Source organism: Channa argus, chromosome 14 (assembly GCF_033026475.1).
Source record: "Channa argus isolate prfri chromosome 14, Channa argus male v1.0, whole genome shotgun sequence".
In the NCBI taxonomy this organism is placed as follows: Eukaryota; Metazoa; Chordata; class Actinopteri; order Anabantiformes; family Channidae; genus Channa; species Channa argus.
Window position 1 is genome coordinate 11,228,696 of NC_090210.1, and position 15,365 is coordinate 11,244,060.

The window sequence follows — 15,365 nt, forward strand, 5'->3', positions numbered from 1 at the left end:
TGGGCATACCATGTACATGTTAAATAAAAAAATACATGTTTCAGTATTTCAATATTGGTATCACAAAATATGCAGTTATTTTTGTCCACATTAAAACGTTGTCTCAACAGTTCATTGCATGGATAAATATTTAATATTCTGAAATGAGTATATTTTGCCTTTAATGATATGGGGAGGTAGACGTATCCGGTTCTAATTCCAACTTTTATTTCTTTTGGGTAGACTTTTAAAATTGTTTCCCTTTCAGGGGTTTTGGAGATATTTCATGTTTAAGACCTTCCTCTTACATTTATTTGTACATTTTCTCCTGTCTTTAAAATCCACCTCCTTAGTTCCGGTTCTTTGTGACCCGTCCATCACCACCTGTGACGTATCTGATCACGCACGGGAGTGTCTGGCGCGCTTGCGCCAGTGCGAGACCCGCCCCTTCTTTTTGCAAGACATGTGGCTCTAGTTGGTAAATAAAGATCTTCGTTAGATTTCATCTTACGTTTATCTTCTGTTTTTATTGTATTATTCAAGAGTCTGGGTTCTTTACAGTGAGAGCTCCCAGAATGTCTACAGGCGTCGTGAACCTCCAAGCGCAGGTGGAGTCAGTACTGGGAGCGCTGGTTAAAGCGGCCACGGTGGAGCTAACCAAACTCTTTGAAAGCAGTTACGGAGCCTCCGCTGTGGATGTGGTCCTCAATAAGGACAAAACGAAAAATGGAACCTTGGACACACTGGATCACTTCTCCACTGCAGATACAAAACGCAGCATCGGAGTGCAAGTGGACGAAGATATTCTTCCGCAGTTGCAGCTTTCTGGTATGTTTTTATTCGATTTTTTTTTTTTAGCTTAATCCAATGACTTCCTGTTTACGTGCATGGCTAGTCTCCAGGGATAGCTGCATGAGGAGTGTAGAAACATGCTCATGTTCATGATGCACTCAACAGTTTTGATGCATGTGGGCATTTCGTTCCTGCATAAGTGAGTCTTGCATTACACTCCTGAAAGCTGTTTTCCCCATTGCAAACCAAGTATAAAGGAATGTATGTGGGCCTCAGTCCTAACCCCTCCCCCTCTGTCCACAGGTCCCCCCTTCCTTTCAGATGGCGATTGTCTGAGGGAGTGTGAGGAAATGAAGGTGGTGAAAGGGTGTCTCATACAATCTGAAATCCTCCTGACTGAAGATAAAGGCCAGGTTGACCCTGACTGGTCAACTGTGAAGGAACAGGTCAGTGAGAATTTACTTGAGTGTAAATCCTCCATGGAGTGAATAGAACCGGTTAAGTGACTTTATGCATAGATAGATGGATAGATAGATACTTTATTATTCCCCAGATGGCAACTTTTGTGTTGCAGTAGTTGTTACACATAATACACATAATAATACAGTATACATACAAAGTAATGAGATATCAATGAGGCCTGGCCCGGTCTTATAGTAGTACATTGTGTCACATTTGCATTTTAAGGTAATGTGTTATAATAATTGTTGTTGGCATTTGTTCTCATGGCAGGTTTCATCAACATGCACATATGTCTCTTCTTTATTCAGGTACTGGCTGAAAATGTGGATATGGTGCAGCTGAATATCCTTGAAACAGACTTTCCCACTGATATTGATGCCCAGACAGATGGTGTTTTGCACAGTAAGAAAAAGCAAAATATAGCGCACTCACATATTTAGACTGCACATTTTTATTTAATGAATAACCCTTCTCTTTAATCTTGTCTGTTTTCTTGGAACAAGCTTCTTTACCAGTATTTCCTCCAGTTTTAGTCCAATATTTATATACTTGGGAAAATGACATTTGTGTTAAAATGTCTTTTGTGAGTGTGCATCATGCTGTTGTAAAACAAAAGAACATCTACCCCTAATATAAATTGGTATCTGTCTCAGTGCATTCTGGGATCATCATGAACAAAATAAGCACTTAAGAAAAATAAAATAAAAATACTTTAATTTGAAACTTGAATCTTTCTGAAATTGTCCTAAATTTGCAATTTGTGCCCCCTAGGGGTCACTGTGATAAAATACAACTCTGACAAACTTATTTCTCTTTCTACTTTTATAATTATAGCAGAATGTATATTAATGTTGTCATGCATATGAAATGTAGTGCCTGTTAAGACACAAGGCTAAATATTGTAGTAAATAGATGTTGACGAATGTTGAATGGATGAATGACATATTAATGCTGAGAATTTGAAATAAAAATGCATCTCACCTGTTTTAATCTCTGCAGAGATGTGGGCAGAGATGTTAACACATGGATCCACACAAAACTCTCCAACTAAGCAGAAACCCCTTGTGGTCCAGGCAGACACAAGTGATATCACTTTGGAGGGGAAGGTGAAATTTGTTTGCCCACTAATCCTTAAACCGGAGTCTCCAGATTCAAAACCTGACAGTTCCGAGAAGCCAATTCAAACAGAGCCTAAGCAAGGCTGCATTAGTACTGCCAAGGGTACTGCCTACAGTCCATCCCCATCTGATGGAGCTGTGACTCCTCCACAAGTAGGGGTTTGGGAACGAATCCCTTTGCCAAAGGAGACAAAGAACAACCTCCACATGAGACTGAAACTGACTTCTCTAGATCAAAAGCTGGTGCGCCCCTGTGTTGTACAACTGGTGGATGTTCTCACGGTGTCCAAGTCAGAGACAAAGCTTCAGGACAATCTTGCTAACCACATAACTGGCTGTCCTCTTCCCAAAGATCTCCGTCGCCACCAAGGTCTTCACACAGGCCATCGCCTCTGCTGCTTCACCTCATGTGAAAATGGTATTTGGCGTCTCCAAAAGGTTGTTGCCCACTCCCGCGATGGGTACTCTTGTACCAACTGCAGAAAGACTTTCAAGCACAGGAAGGTCCTCAGGCGGCACGAGCGCTTTCACACCGGAGAAAAACCCTATTCGTGTTCAGCTTGCTCTAAGACGTTTGCACTGAGAAAGAGCCTTCGCCGACACATGAGGTTCCACACAGGGGAGAGGCCACACTGTTGCACACAGTGTGGCAAAAGCTTCCGCCTGCGAGAAAATCTGAAAGCCCACTTAAGGTTTCACACTGGAGAGAAGCCTTTCTGTTGCACCACATGTGGCAAGATGTTCAGGATCATGAGGAATCTGGAGAAACACAAATTGAGTCAGTGTGCGTTTTTCGTCCCTTCATTCAGGACCATTGCTGGATTGTAGCTGAGGGAGAACAGCTGTTTTGTGCTGGTTACTGCCTTTTCTGTTACACTTTGCCAACAGCTGACATGTAAACTCAACATAGTCCAAGCTATGCGTGAGATTCAGAGCCATTCCAGTTGGGTTTTATAAAAAGTATTATTTTAGAAGCATAATACTACTGATGTTTTTGTTTTACTTTATTTTTGATTCCTACTTTACTTTTGTTTCTCATCATTCTGAACCTGTGGTGGTGCTGGGACAATGTGCAAGAGCCGTACAACTAAACGTTAGATCTTCGTAAACACCTGATCAGTCTGCAGGGAATCTCCTGTCCTTTATACAGTAAACCAGTTATTGTACACACAAGCAGAAGTTTGGCTCTGCTTTTGGAGAATATTGTCTAGTAAATTGGTTTGAAATCCATCCGTAAAATCTTACACTTTTTATGAGTGAGGTGTCTAGTGACTGCTTGGTGACTATTTGTCAATATTTGATATCTGTTGATATTTTATACTGTATTTGTCTGGTTTCTACATTCTTTACATATTATACTTTTTTTAAAACGTTACTTGTCTCTTTCAAAAAATTGTTTGTTTTTGTATTCATCCTGTAAACCCTGAATGTGTGTTTCTTTTCAGAACTTAAGTGTTTAAGAGTAGTCATACTGATTTTATTTAAAAAATTTTAAGGAAATCGGGTTGACAGTTAAAAAACTTTGCAATAACAGGTGTAAGCTTACATATGGATAAACACTCATTATTCCTCTTTTTAAAGACTTTAAGAAGGTTTTATATTTCTTAATACAGATACTCTACATTGACAAATGTGTGTTACTGCTTTTACATTTTTGATGCAACATGTTTCTTGATTATTAATTAAAGGACATACTGTATCCGTGGCCAACATGTAGTTTTATTATTCATTGTGTGAAACCTAAAAACTTACTGTGCAATAAAGTAATCTTTCTGAGCTGACACTACAAATTATAAAATAGTTTGGGCTGCCAGGTTGTGAAATGTTGTTTTATCGTTCTGCAGTTACTCTTACTTGATATTTGTTTATAGCTTTAGTTCCCCAAGAATACTGTGGACAATTTATTCATTTTTTAATGTTATGACTTTACCAGCTAAAGAAACGTTTACATCTTGTGAACCCTTTCATTTTAATTACATTTTAAATACAAGTAACTGACATAACTTGAAATAGAAATGGATGCAAATCTTGTGGCTTCTAAAGGGGTCCTGCAGCATCTCAGGGTCTTTGTATGAAAATACCAGTTGGGTGTAGAAGAAAAACAAATGCAGTGTTTAAGATGTGTTTAATTGCCTCTCTGCCTTGTTACATTATTCACACACTCCTTTGCAGCCGACCTACAAAGGTATTGTTGGTACACGTGTGATTGTTGGGACTAGCAAGAAATCTACAAGTAGAGCAAAAAGCATTAATGATGGCTCTGTAACACATGATTTCTAGCATTTACAATTAGCTGGCTTGATAATAAAGTAATCAGAGTTTGGTCTCAACAGCCCCAACCAAGTTAATCAATCAGTCAAAATTACTCTAAACAGGACCTCAACTTTTACTCTTCTATATAATTCAAAAACATGCAGCCATCAGAATATTATCTATTATTATACTATTGTTGTTATATCTGATGATAATGATTTTATAATTTTATCCTGTATTTAAATCTAAAATTTTTAACCTATAACCCTAGTTCTTGATCCGCCTGCTCTTAGGCCCCGCCCCACCAGGAAGTACCAGTTTCCGGTATGCAGTCGTGTTTTGGTTTCACTTTTCGCAGTGTGTGTACAGACGGCAGACCACAAACAACACTGAAACCCTCACTCAGTTTAAACTCTAAAGGTAGGGGTCACTTTCCTACTTCACAGAAACAAACTAGCACCAAAAATGTTAGCCACGATTTCGTCTTAAGACTCCCATGAGGTGTTTAGAACAATCAAAGTGTTTCTGGAGGCAGCAGCCAAGTGCTGTACAAACTCCACTTAACTCCTCTCTGTCTGCTCTCTTTATGTTCTCGGCCTCAGAAGGACAGGGATCAAGAATGGCAGATACAGAGAACACTCAGCTGGAAGAGATGCTGATGTGCCCAGTGTGTCAGGACATCTTCAAGGATCCTCGGCAGCTGCCCTGCGGACACAGCATGTGTATGGCCTGTCTAGATGAGCTGATGGGTCACTCCTCAGATATTCCCTTCCGCTGCCCAGACTGTAGGACATTTTTTGGAGACATCATGACAGTACAGAAGAACTACGCACTGGCCAATATCACAGAGAACTTCAGGGAGAACAGGAGGATAAGGGTACATGTTTTAAGAACTTTTTAAAACCAAACTCTTTAATTATGTCATTTAGAAGCTGTAGGGTAAAATAATAGTCTGTAAGATGTTAGAACTGATCCTCAAATGTCAACAAATGTCTGACGCACCTTTTCTAATCTCTGTGTCTGATTTTTATAATCAGGCGGTGCAGACTAAAAATGTGTACTGCGACTTCTGCTCTGATGAAAACATACTGGCCATTAAAACTTGTCTGAAGTGTGAGGTATCGCTATGCAAAGAGCACGTCAACCCACACCTGGAGCTGCAGGTGTTCACAGGACACCCCCTGGTCAGACCTCTGGGTGACCTCGTGGAGAGGAAGTGCCCCCAGCACAAGGACGAGGTTCTGAGGTACTACTGCAACGCATCAAGGCGCTACATTTGCAACATATGTGCCTTGGAGAGCAAGCAGCACAATGTGGCCACTGAGGCCTCCACTGTCCTGAGACGACAGCTGACTGTGAGTCTGGGTAACACTTAACACTCCTTCACACTGTTACACAGGAACAATCTTAGCATTAATGAGAGAAGGTGCTGGTACATACGGTTTTCAAACAAAGTTGGATTAAGGCATGGGGGTAGGAAATGTCTGTCTCTCCCTGTGGTGTTTGACAAACAGGATTTTATTGATTTTCTGAAAGTGTCTTCCACTTGTATTCCCAACTCCTTTTGGTATGTTTACCCCTTTACAGATTTATACACAAATATTTAATCCACATCCAAAGACTTTTATTTAAACTTCTAGTAAAGATCACTGGGATTATACATGTGGAATTTTGTGGGTGCGTTATTTATAAAATGATTAAGGGGTTTGGCTTCCTTGCATAACCCTCCCACCTTAGGTCTTTCCGCACAATTTTTTGTAGGATTATGTCGGGACTAAGGCTCTGCCATTCCAAAACATTATATTTCTCCAGCTTTAACCAATCTTCAGTAGAATGACTAGTGTGTTTTTGGTTGTTGTCTTGCTGCATGATCCATTTAGTCTTGCGCTTCAGTTCACAGATAATTACGTTGAAAGTTTTCTGTAAAATTTACTTGAACAACTCTGAATTCACAACTTTATTAATTGTTGATGTGCAGCAAAGCAAACCAAATTATGATACTTCCACCACCACATTTCAAAGATAAAACAAGGTTCTTATGCTAGGATACAGTATTTGGTTGATAAACACAATACTTCTCATTCAAGACAAAATTTACACTTTGGTCTCATCCATCTCTTTCGGCTGATGCACATGGCCGTAAGTAAACTGTAGACAGAAATGTTAAGTTTGGGGTGTAATGGTTTCCTGTTTGCGACCCTGACATTCATATTATGGTTCAAATTTCTTGATATTAGCCACTGCCAGAGAAGCCTGTAGCTTTTTAGACATTATCCTTGGGGCCTCTCAGGCCCTTGCACACCTTGCTCTTGGTGAGATTTACTTACAATTGACAGGTGAAGGGTTAGTTGCAGCTCTACATGTGATGCTTTTAATAATTTTTCCATTTGAAGCTACATAAGGGAAAATTGTGTCTGTGTTTGCGTGTGTGTGTGTTCAACAGGAATACATGGACCAGCAGTTCACAATGCTCAGGGGCGAAATTACTGAATCTGCTGACTCTGTAAGAAAACTAAAAGACGATATCCAACATGAAGTGAGTCCTGTTAACTCAATTCTCATTCTTTGCAAATTTTCAGATAACATGTCTCTCTAACTAAAATGTCTTTTCCTTGTGACAGAAGCAGAAATTAAATCCAGCTTACTTGTGCCTCAACAATGTCACAGTGGTTCTGCTCTGCCTGTGGTTTATTGTTCTTTATTATGGTAAAAGAATAATTCCTTAATTTTCAACAACTTTTTAAATATCACAAATATCAACAGACCAATATATGTGTGTGAGTAATTTTGGCCTTTGTTTCCAATCAGCCTACAATTACTCATTGGAAAACCAAACACTAACAGAAGCTTTGGACAAGCAGCAGACCCGTGTGCATCACATCTATTCCACCATTGCAGGTAAGATGTCAAATCTTAACTGCCTCCTTACATGACAATTAAACTTACAAAGCTTAATAAAATGCATGAAAATACAAAAAGAAAGAAGGAAAAAAAAGTATTCTCTCATCCAACTTACTGTGGATAATCATTCAGCAGGTTTTATGGCCAAATAATACTTTTTAATTCCTACATAGAACTCTTGGTTGATCATCCAATGAAGACCCAAAAGCCCTCGGAAACAGAAAATAAAGGTATGGAGGTGATTTAAAATTAGAGTGGAAATTGTAATTGAAGGCACAGATTTCAAAGTGCTTCCTCTCTTTGGGCTGCAATGAAATTGCTAAATTGTCTGTAGATCACACACACAGATAAGCGGATTATGAGAATGTTTACATGCTGATAATTGCTGGCCATATGCAGGATGTTACCGTGGAACATGGAGAAGACTGGTAATCTGACATCCCTCTTGTCGTAATTTTAAAATTATTCAGGTTTCTGATCTTCTGCATCAGTTTTGTCCCAACTAATTTGCCATAATAAATGAAGATGAACTCTGTTTTCTGGCTTGTTTGGCATCCTGGACGTTGCTGCATTCACCACTCTGGATTCAGCTTCTCCACATGGTCTATGATGGAATTTAAGAGCATCAATAAAACATTATCATCTGCATGACCAGTGTCCGACTACCACTTTTATTTCAGCATGTCAACCATCAATAGATTCTGAATCATTATCGTTGTCATTTTTTTTTTTACTTACTACTGCATTTTAGTGAAAGCACAAGAGAATGATCAGAAATCTGGATAAGATATTTACATGTCAAAGTACTCCAATTATCATATTTTGTACAGGGATAAAGTGTTATCCAGGTGTCTAAAACCAGAACATGCTAACATGCAAAAAACGTACAAATTGGATTCAAGGGAATGAAAACTCAACCCTAAACCTAATGTCGATGTACATTCAACTTGTACAATGTTCCTTCATCATCAGAAGTAACAAAAATGATCAGGGATTATATAGAAACAAGTTTGAATAAAATTATGAAGATCATATTGGTGCAAAGGTTTGGATGTCCCTTGATAAATTAATTAAAAATTTTCTTTATTTCTAATTAGGAAACATTTGTACCAGATAAAATTGCATTAAATATTTTGATGGAATAAAAAAGGCTGACCAAGGGTGCTGAAGAAATAATCCTAGAAAATTGAAGAACAGCATGTTTTAATTTCATTGCATGTTAATTCTTCTTTGAGATGATATACTTGTAACACAAGTAACATATTGCACAATATAATATTATTGTAATCTAATACAAAATGTATATGAACAATGCACAGATGAATTGTGCAGACACAACAGATGTGCTTAAAATCCAAATGCTAGAACAATATAATTTCCATATGCATACTATGTTACAAGTTTTAGCATGATAAAAACCTGTGTATGTAGATCTTTAAAAGGGTTTTTCTGTCTCAGGAATTCCCATGCTGGACCTGGACACGGTCAGTCCTTTTCTGGGAGTCTCAGCTGACCTTCGATCAGTAGAGAGACTGAAAGCAAAGCTGGAATATCCTGACAGTAACAACCGCTTTGATGAAGCCCCACAGGTCCTCTCCACCCAGTGCTTCTCCTCTGGTACCCACACCTGGCAGGTGGAGGCTGAGGGTTGCTGGGACATTGCTGTTTCCTACAAGAGCATCCAGCGGAAGAGCAAAGACAACAGCACCTTTGGAAGCAACAGTGAGTCCTGGAGCCTAACACACATTGGCGAAGGCAAACTGTTTGTCTACCACAACAGAAAAAAAACAGCTCTGTCTGTAACGCTGCAGAGTAGCCGAATAGCAGTGACAGTTCATTTTGAAAAAGGGAATATCACATTTACTGCAGTGGACTCCTCCATTACCCAGCTCCATGAGTTCAAGACTAAACTGACTCAGCCAGTGTGCCTGGGTTTGGGACTTTACCATGTGGATCCACCCAGTAGAGCCTCTGTTATCAAAGGCTTATGATTAATCCTACAAACCGTTGCATCATTCAGATTAACTTAAATCCAGTGGCTTGCTCCAAAAGCGAGCACATCTATGAGTACAGACTAGCTTTTTTGTAATTGTAGTTATATTTAGATGTATTTTATATTGTTATTTAATATAAATGTAACTGCAACATATATTATTTTATAGTTTGTAACCAATTCGTATACATTAGCCCCTGGATAGGCCATTTTCACTGAATTCACTAAAATGTTGAGAGACTAAAGATTTTCTTACCCAGTTCTTTGTGTTGAAGCCCTTGTCACTGTTGTACCACTTTAGCAACAACAAAAAGCCATCAGCTGTTTGACAACCATCCATCCATCAGATGTCACAATGTAAAAATGCTATATTTAGGACTTTAAAGACTAAACAGTTTCATTGACCTTTTAATTACTTTTTAGAGTCAAAGGAATTGAAAACAATCTGAATTTCTGTAACCTTTGCTGAAGCCACAACTCCAGGATAATGGTAAATGCCAAAATGCAGATTTACAAAAGCACAAGTTTGAGTTTTAAACCGAACGACAATCAATCAGTTAATGTGAGGAATAATTTATTCCCCGCCCAAAAGGGACAAAGCAAAACCAAAACAATATTTAGTTTGAGCAGGTTTCCCCATTTATTTAAAAAAAAAAAATAATAATTTTTTTAACAAATAACGATGATCTAAATTGACCACTGGAAAATCAATATTTTCATTTTGAAAACAAAGGCATACAGTGATAGTTTTCTTCTCAAACTAAGGTAGTTCTTCAGCTAAGTAAAAACTGGATTTGTTCTGATCTCTCTTACTTACTGCAGGAGACATGTAACGCCAGAAACAATTCAGAGCATGAATTTCAAATAGGACGGTGAGCACTGTACAATGATGTCTTAAACTGCAGTAAAAATGTCAAAGCTTTAAGAAACAGACCTCTTCATCTGTTTTTGGCCTTTTTTCTAAAATTATTTACAGTTAACAGTAAACATACAAACTCACCTGTGTGGGCCTTTAATAAAAAAAAAAAAAAAAAACAACACAGGACACAATTGGCTTGACCATCTTTATACTAAATTCAGTGGTCTTTTCTCTAATGGGTAGAGCAGTGGTTGAGCATTGGGTTGGGATGCAGAAGGCCACGGGTCCGAATCTCAACCCACTAGGTGTGGGCCCACCCAACTACCAAGGCCCCCTTGGTGCCGGATAAAATTAGATTTCTGTAGTTAAAATGCAACACCATATTTAAATGGCTGTTCTAATTCACTGCCATTTAAGCAGTACTACTACTTTATTGTCCTGTCGGCCAACTGTTCCAGTTCTACAATGGTCCCTCAACTATTAACATTGACTTCTAGTAGAAAAACAAGTATTCTGATGATGTGATCGGCATCACCTGACCATTACTTCACTGTTCCCATGCTCTGGCTCCTGATAGAACACCACGCCTTGAATACATCTCTGAAAAACAGAACATAATAAGTTACAAAAACAAAAAAAAAGAACCCTTTTTTATAAGAAAATTAACCGATCAGCTTAAGATTAATACCACCTGGTACAGTTAATGCTGTGGATTCAAACCTCTACCCACCTGCAGTGAGTGGCCACGCATTCGTTGCTGCAGTACTCTTTGTCCCAGTCTTCACTCTCTACTGCTGGGTTGTTACAGCCTGCCCTCACACACACACTCTTTGTAGTTGCAACATTCCTGGACCCATTCACCTCTGTGTCATCCTGAGGTTTTAAAGGCCAACATTAATGTGTGTATACATTTTGTACACACAGCAGAAAATACAATGACACCTATGCACATCCTTTACAACTGACACTAACACATAAATTTAATAGACCACCACCTCTTGGACATGTTTTATATCACTCAAAGTAAATGGCCTGGTTTTTGTATGCAATACTAAGACAAGAACAAAGATTTGATGTTTATAATCAACACACAACACAGAACTTCAGTGTTAAGTAGCAGCTGGCAGTAAAGCATTTGTCTGTTTAGATAGGTCTGTGTCATAGTGCCCATCTGAGGACAAAAATGTTACTTCCCATTCACCTGTGTGAAACTGCTTTAGCTGTGTCAATTTGCATGATTTTCACTGCCCCACTTGTCTTGTGAGCATTCAACTGTGAATCTTTGCTATAAACAGTTTATATATTTTTGAAAAACTTTTCACTGAACTGTTCTTTTGTCTTCAGGTTTTCACTACATGCTTTTTCTTTTGGTCTACTAACCACACAAGCATAAAAAGTGCAATATATAAAAGCACTACTGCAGCTGTAAAAAGGAGGAATACATTTTAATGTCCAGCAGAAAACCGAAGATTTAGCAGTCACATTAAATCTTTTCCTGCTTTTATACAGACAACAACCTGTAAGAATATGTTACAACAAAGCTTAAGACTTGTCTGAGGATGGATTTTAAGCCAGCTTCAAAGAAGTAAAATAATGTCTCAACTGAGATCAAACAATTAAATCAAGCTGAAACAAAACAACTCACAGTAATGGCTTAAGTTAATCATTTACCTCTTCTAAAGGCAGCACTTCTGTAACTTCATCCTCCTCTGCATTGCCTGGCAAATCAACAGAATTCCTCAGCTGCACTGACACAACAGGTGCCGACTGGCCAGATGAAGCTGAAGTGGATGACCCAGCCACTGTAGTGGGAACAATAACTGGTATGGCGTCTTTGCCCTGCAGGGAGGCTGGAACTATTTTTATCTGGAGTGGAGGTGGAGGTGTAGCCGTGATGGCCACTGGGAGAACTGATGTGGTGCTTCCCTCGCGAGGCTTGGCCTGTAGGGGTGGAGGTGCTGGAGCCATTTGCTGAAGGCGTGGTGGAGGCGGTGCATTCTGCATTTGCAGCAGTGGAGGTGGCTGACGGGAGGCACCTGACACAACCAGAGTAGGCTGCAAAGCGTGTACCCCTCCAGGCAACACAGTCACCACCTGGCCCCCCGCCTGCAACATTTGCTTAGAGATAATGATCTTGGTGACGGTCTGGGCCTGGGGGCTTGCTACTGCTGGTGCCGGGACTTTGTTAGCATTAGTGCGGGAACGTGTAGTCATCTCTGGGATGTCCAGGATAATGTTGGAGGCACAAATGTTTGTGATGGTGTTCTCTTCCTGGTTATTGTTAGATGGGCGAATTGCCTGGTGACCAACTAGGGGAAGGGCTACAGGTGTTAAGTTAACTGCAGAAGGAGGTGGTGAAGGGGATGTCTCCATCTCCTCAGTGGTAGGCTGGAACACAGATATAAATTTAAATAAAAATCCTTAACACCATCTAGTTTCCCACTAGCGGATAATGGGATTTTACCTGTGAGAGCTGATTGGCTCGATAAGCTGCCAGTGCTTTTAAATACTCCTTTTTGGCTGCTTCTGTCTTTCTCTTGTATACCTAGTGGAGACAAGCACTACTGTAAATATAGGCCATTTGTCTGAACCACCAACAATAATTTTCTCTTCCCAAGACTGACAAAGGAAATAAAATGATCCTCGATTTAAGTGAAGTACACATGCTTGGCTTTTGCATGTCATTGAGCATGTGTGCACATACCTGTTTCTGTTCCTCAGCAAGGCTGTCCCACATGGAGGCCACGATCTTTGACACCTCTCCAAAGGAGGCGTTGGGGTTCTGACCTTTAATAGCTGCCTGGGTGTCTCTGAAGAACAGGGCATATGCTGAAACCGGCTTCTGTGGTTCATTGGGGTCTTTTTTCTTCCTACCTTTTTTTGCAGCAACTGCTGCAGTCACAGAGGCCAGTGCAGCTGGCTTCCCCCCGCCCCTCCTGGCTATAGCTGGTGAGAGAGAAGAGGGGGGAACTAGGTGGGAAGACATTTGAGAGAGGACAGAGGAAGACGAGAGAAAGATAGGAGAGTCTACCAGCACGCTCCTCTGAGATGGAAAGGAAGGAAAAGAAGGAGAGAGGAGAGCACATTTTAGTTGCATGAACTTGAGTACAGTAATGTCCAAGACTGGCTGCAAATGTAAAAATTCATGTTGGACTCTACACGCATCTGTACCCGCTCACCTTAAAGTCATCCATGTCCTCATCCTGCAGGGAACCAACTGGAGATGGTGTTGCTGACAGTGGCTGCTCAGGTGTCTCCGAATGATGCCTAAGGTTTTCTCCCCCAAGACCTAGTGCAAGCTCAGACTGGTTGATAGTAGTCAATTGACCGCCTCCCAAAAGACCATGGCCAATGTCACCAAGTTGGACATCAATGGTCATGGGGGATGAACTGCTGAAATGTGAACCACTGGAATTCCCCAGTTCCTGTAGAGGGACCAGAACACAAAAAGTCACAAACACCTCTTGGCCACATTCATTTACATGTTAACATTTAAACACACTAAACAGCATTCATTTTGAGTGTGAGGATCCACCTGTAGAGCACTCACCAATGCAGAGGAGCTTAGAAGAGCCCCCCCTCCGGTCTGGCCCATTGCCCCAAGGCTGAGCTGCTCCAGGCCTTGAGATCCAGAGTTCACAAAGGTGGAAGCGAAGGAAGGGTCATTGGCCTCGACCACCAGGTTGCTAACAAGGCTACGGGAGCCTGGAGGTCCCCCGGTGCCATCTGACCCATCTGTTAGCTCAAAGTGGGACACTGCATCACTGATGCTTAGAGCTGCGTCTGGATCAAGGGAGATGGGGGGAATCTCAAATACTTCATCTCCAAGGCTGGGAGTGTGAAATGTCTGCTATATGTGGAAAAAAAAAAAAAAAACAAGGATGCTGCGCCTTTAAGTAAATTTAAACATACAAAGCGCATACACCGCACCAGTTAACATGTGCTTTTAATCAACTCTCACCTCAGCAGACAAAAAAGGGTGGCCTGCTCCACTGATGGTGAGATAACTGTCGCCGCCTTCTGTAAACTGAAAACAGAGCATCAACATTTAACTGACTGCTGATGCACAACTCCAATATTAGTCATTACGAATAGACCAACGTGACTTTTACAATTAAATTGTAGGTAATGTTAGCTTACCTTGTTTTCTTCAGAGTATCCACCATAAGCTCGGGTGTCCAAAAACTCCGAATCAACATTTTGAGCGCAGCCGTCCGACAGGTCCGAGTAAAAATTGAGGTCCATTTTGAAAGGTTTAACTATGAATTTTCACAAACGTTGTACACTTAATTGAGCAGGAGGGGGAGATGCTTAGAGCTAACTTCCCACGCGTTTCCACAATTAACTTAACCTAACCTGCTAGCAGCTAGCTAGCGAGCGTTAGCGTTAGCGTCATGTTAAGGTCAAGGAGATGATGCTAAGCCGTTTTAGCTTTTAACCCTATAGAAAACAGGGACAGAAGGGTAAATTGAAGCCAATAACTTCTGAATAATTCCAATACTGTCAAAATTCTACGTACCGAGGTGCGAACTTCGGTATAGGCCCGTCTCTTGCCCATTCATATGCTGCTGCCAGCACCCTCCCCTAGCCGGATGAAAACGGCTAGTGTAGTGTTGTATTCAGGTTGTGTCGGAAAATTGCAATCAATACCAAAAAAGTTTCTGCTACCTGTGCTTCTTGAGGTTTCTTTGCCCCGTTGAAACTGCCAGTTAATTTACACGTTTTTGTGACGAACTAAACGTAGGTTTTAGTTACAACATATTCGACAATTACTTTTACTCACTTTTAGGTAAACATCATTCAAAAGCAGTTGAAACAGTTAATATGAAACAAACATTTCTATTTTAACTTTTCACTTTCTCAGACTAATGTTCTGATTAGCGCCAGACCATTTATATATAAAGTCCTGAATGGATGAGCAGATGCCACCATAACAAAAACAAAACAAACTGTGTCACTGACAGGCAAATGTGGGGCAAAACGTCTCAAGTGAAGTCTTTTCGGTCCG

At 40.3% G+C, this 15,365-nt stretch overlaps 3 protein-coding genes across 7 annotated transcripts; 2 read left to right on the forward strand and 1 right to left on the reverse strand.

The window, feature by feature from the left end:
* Positions 1 to 353: 353 nt before the first annotated feature.
* si:rp71-1g18.1 (uncharacterized protein LOC559922 homolog) lies at positions 354 to 4,050 on the forward strand. Of its 3 annotated transcripts, XM_067475585.1 has the most exons (5): positions 354 to 457; positions 541 to 807; positions 1,075 to 1,217; positions 1,542 to 1,634; positions 2,223 to 4,050. In XM_067475585.1, exons 2-5 carry the CDS (start codon positions 555 to 557, stop codon positions 3,177 to 3,179), a joined length of 1,446 nt encoding a protein of 481 aa, XP_067331686.1. In that variant the 5' UTR covers positions 354 to 457; positions 541 to 554; the 3' UTR covers positions 3,180 to 4,050. The 3 variants fall into 3 exon arrangements, with proteins under 3 accessions (XP_067331686.1, XP_067331685.1, XP_067331687.1); XM_067475584.1 differs by having other exon boundaries at positions 389 to 807; XM_067475586.1 differs by having other exon boundaries at positions 390 to 807; positions 1,542 to 1,635; positions 2,233 to 4,050.
* Positions 4,051 to 4,924: 874 nt separating this feature from the next.
* Positions 4,925 to 10,536, forward strand: LOC137098892 (E3 ubiquitin/ISG15 ligase TRIM25-like). 2 transcript variants are annotated; one of them, XM_067475594.1, is made up of 8 exons: positions 4,925 to 5,024; positions 5,210 to 5,481; positions 5,642 to 5,959; positions 7,048 to 7,140; positions 7,226 to 7,310; positions 7,413 to 7,502; positions 7,679 to 7,735; positions 8,964 to 10,536. In XM_067475594.1, the coding sequence occupies exons 1-8, from the start codon at positions 4,931 to 4,933 to the stop codon at positions 9,494 to 9,496; spliced, it is 1,542 nt and encodes a 513-aa protein (XP_067331695.1). In that variant the 5' UTR covers positions 4,925 to 4,930; the 3' UTR covers positions 9,497 to 10,536. The 2 variants fall into 2 exon arrangements, with proteins under 2 accessions (XP_067331695.1, XP_067331694.1); XM_067475593.1 differs by having other exon boundaries at positions 4,931 to 5,024; positions 5,207 to 5,481.
* On the reverse strand, positions 10,115 to 15,132 carry tox4a (TOX high mobility group box family member 4 a). Of its 2 annotated transcripts, none has more exons than XM_067475591.1 (10): positions 14,877 to 15,132; positions 14,498 to 14,616; positions 14,319 to 14,384; positions 13,908 to 14,204; positions 13,537 to 13,782; positions 13,062 to 13,400; positions 12,822 to 12,902; positions 12,029 to 12,745; positions 11,088 to 11,230; positions 10,115 to 10,957 (listed from the first exon to the last, which is right to left on the reverse strand). In XM_067475591.1, the coding sequence occupies exons 1-10, from the start codon at positions 14,917 to 14,919 to the stop codon at positions 10,900 to 10,902; spliced, it is 2,109 nt and encodes a 702-aa protein (XP_067331692.1). In that variant the 5' UTR covers positions 14,920 to 15,132; the 3' UTR covers positions 10,115 to 10,899. The 2 variants fall into 2 exon arrangements, with proteins under 2 accessions (XP_067331692.1, XP_067331691.1); XM_067475590.1 differs by having other exon boundaries at positions 13,908 to 14,207; positions 14,877 to 15,129.
* Between the last annotated feature and the right edge of the window lie 233 nt (positions 15,133 to 15,365).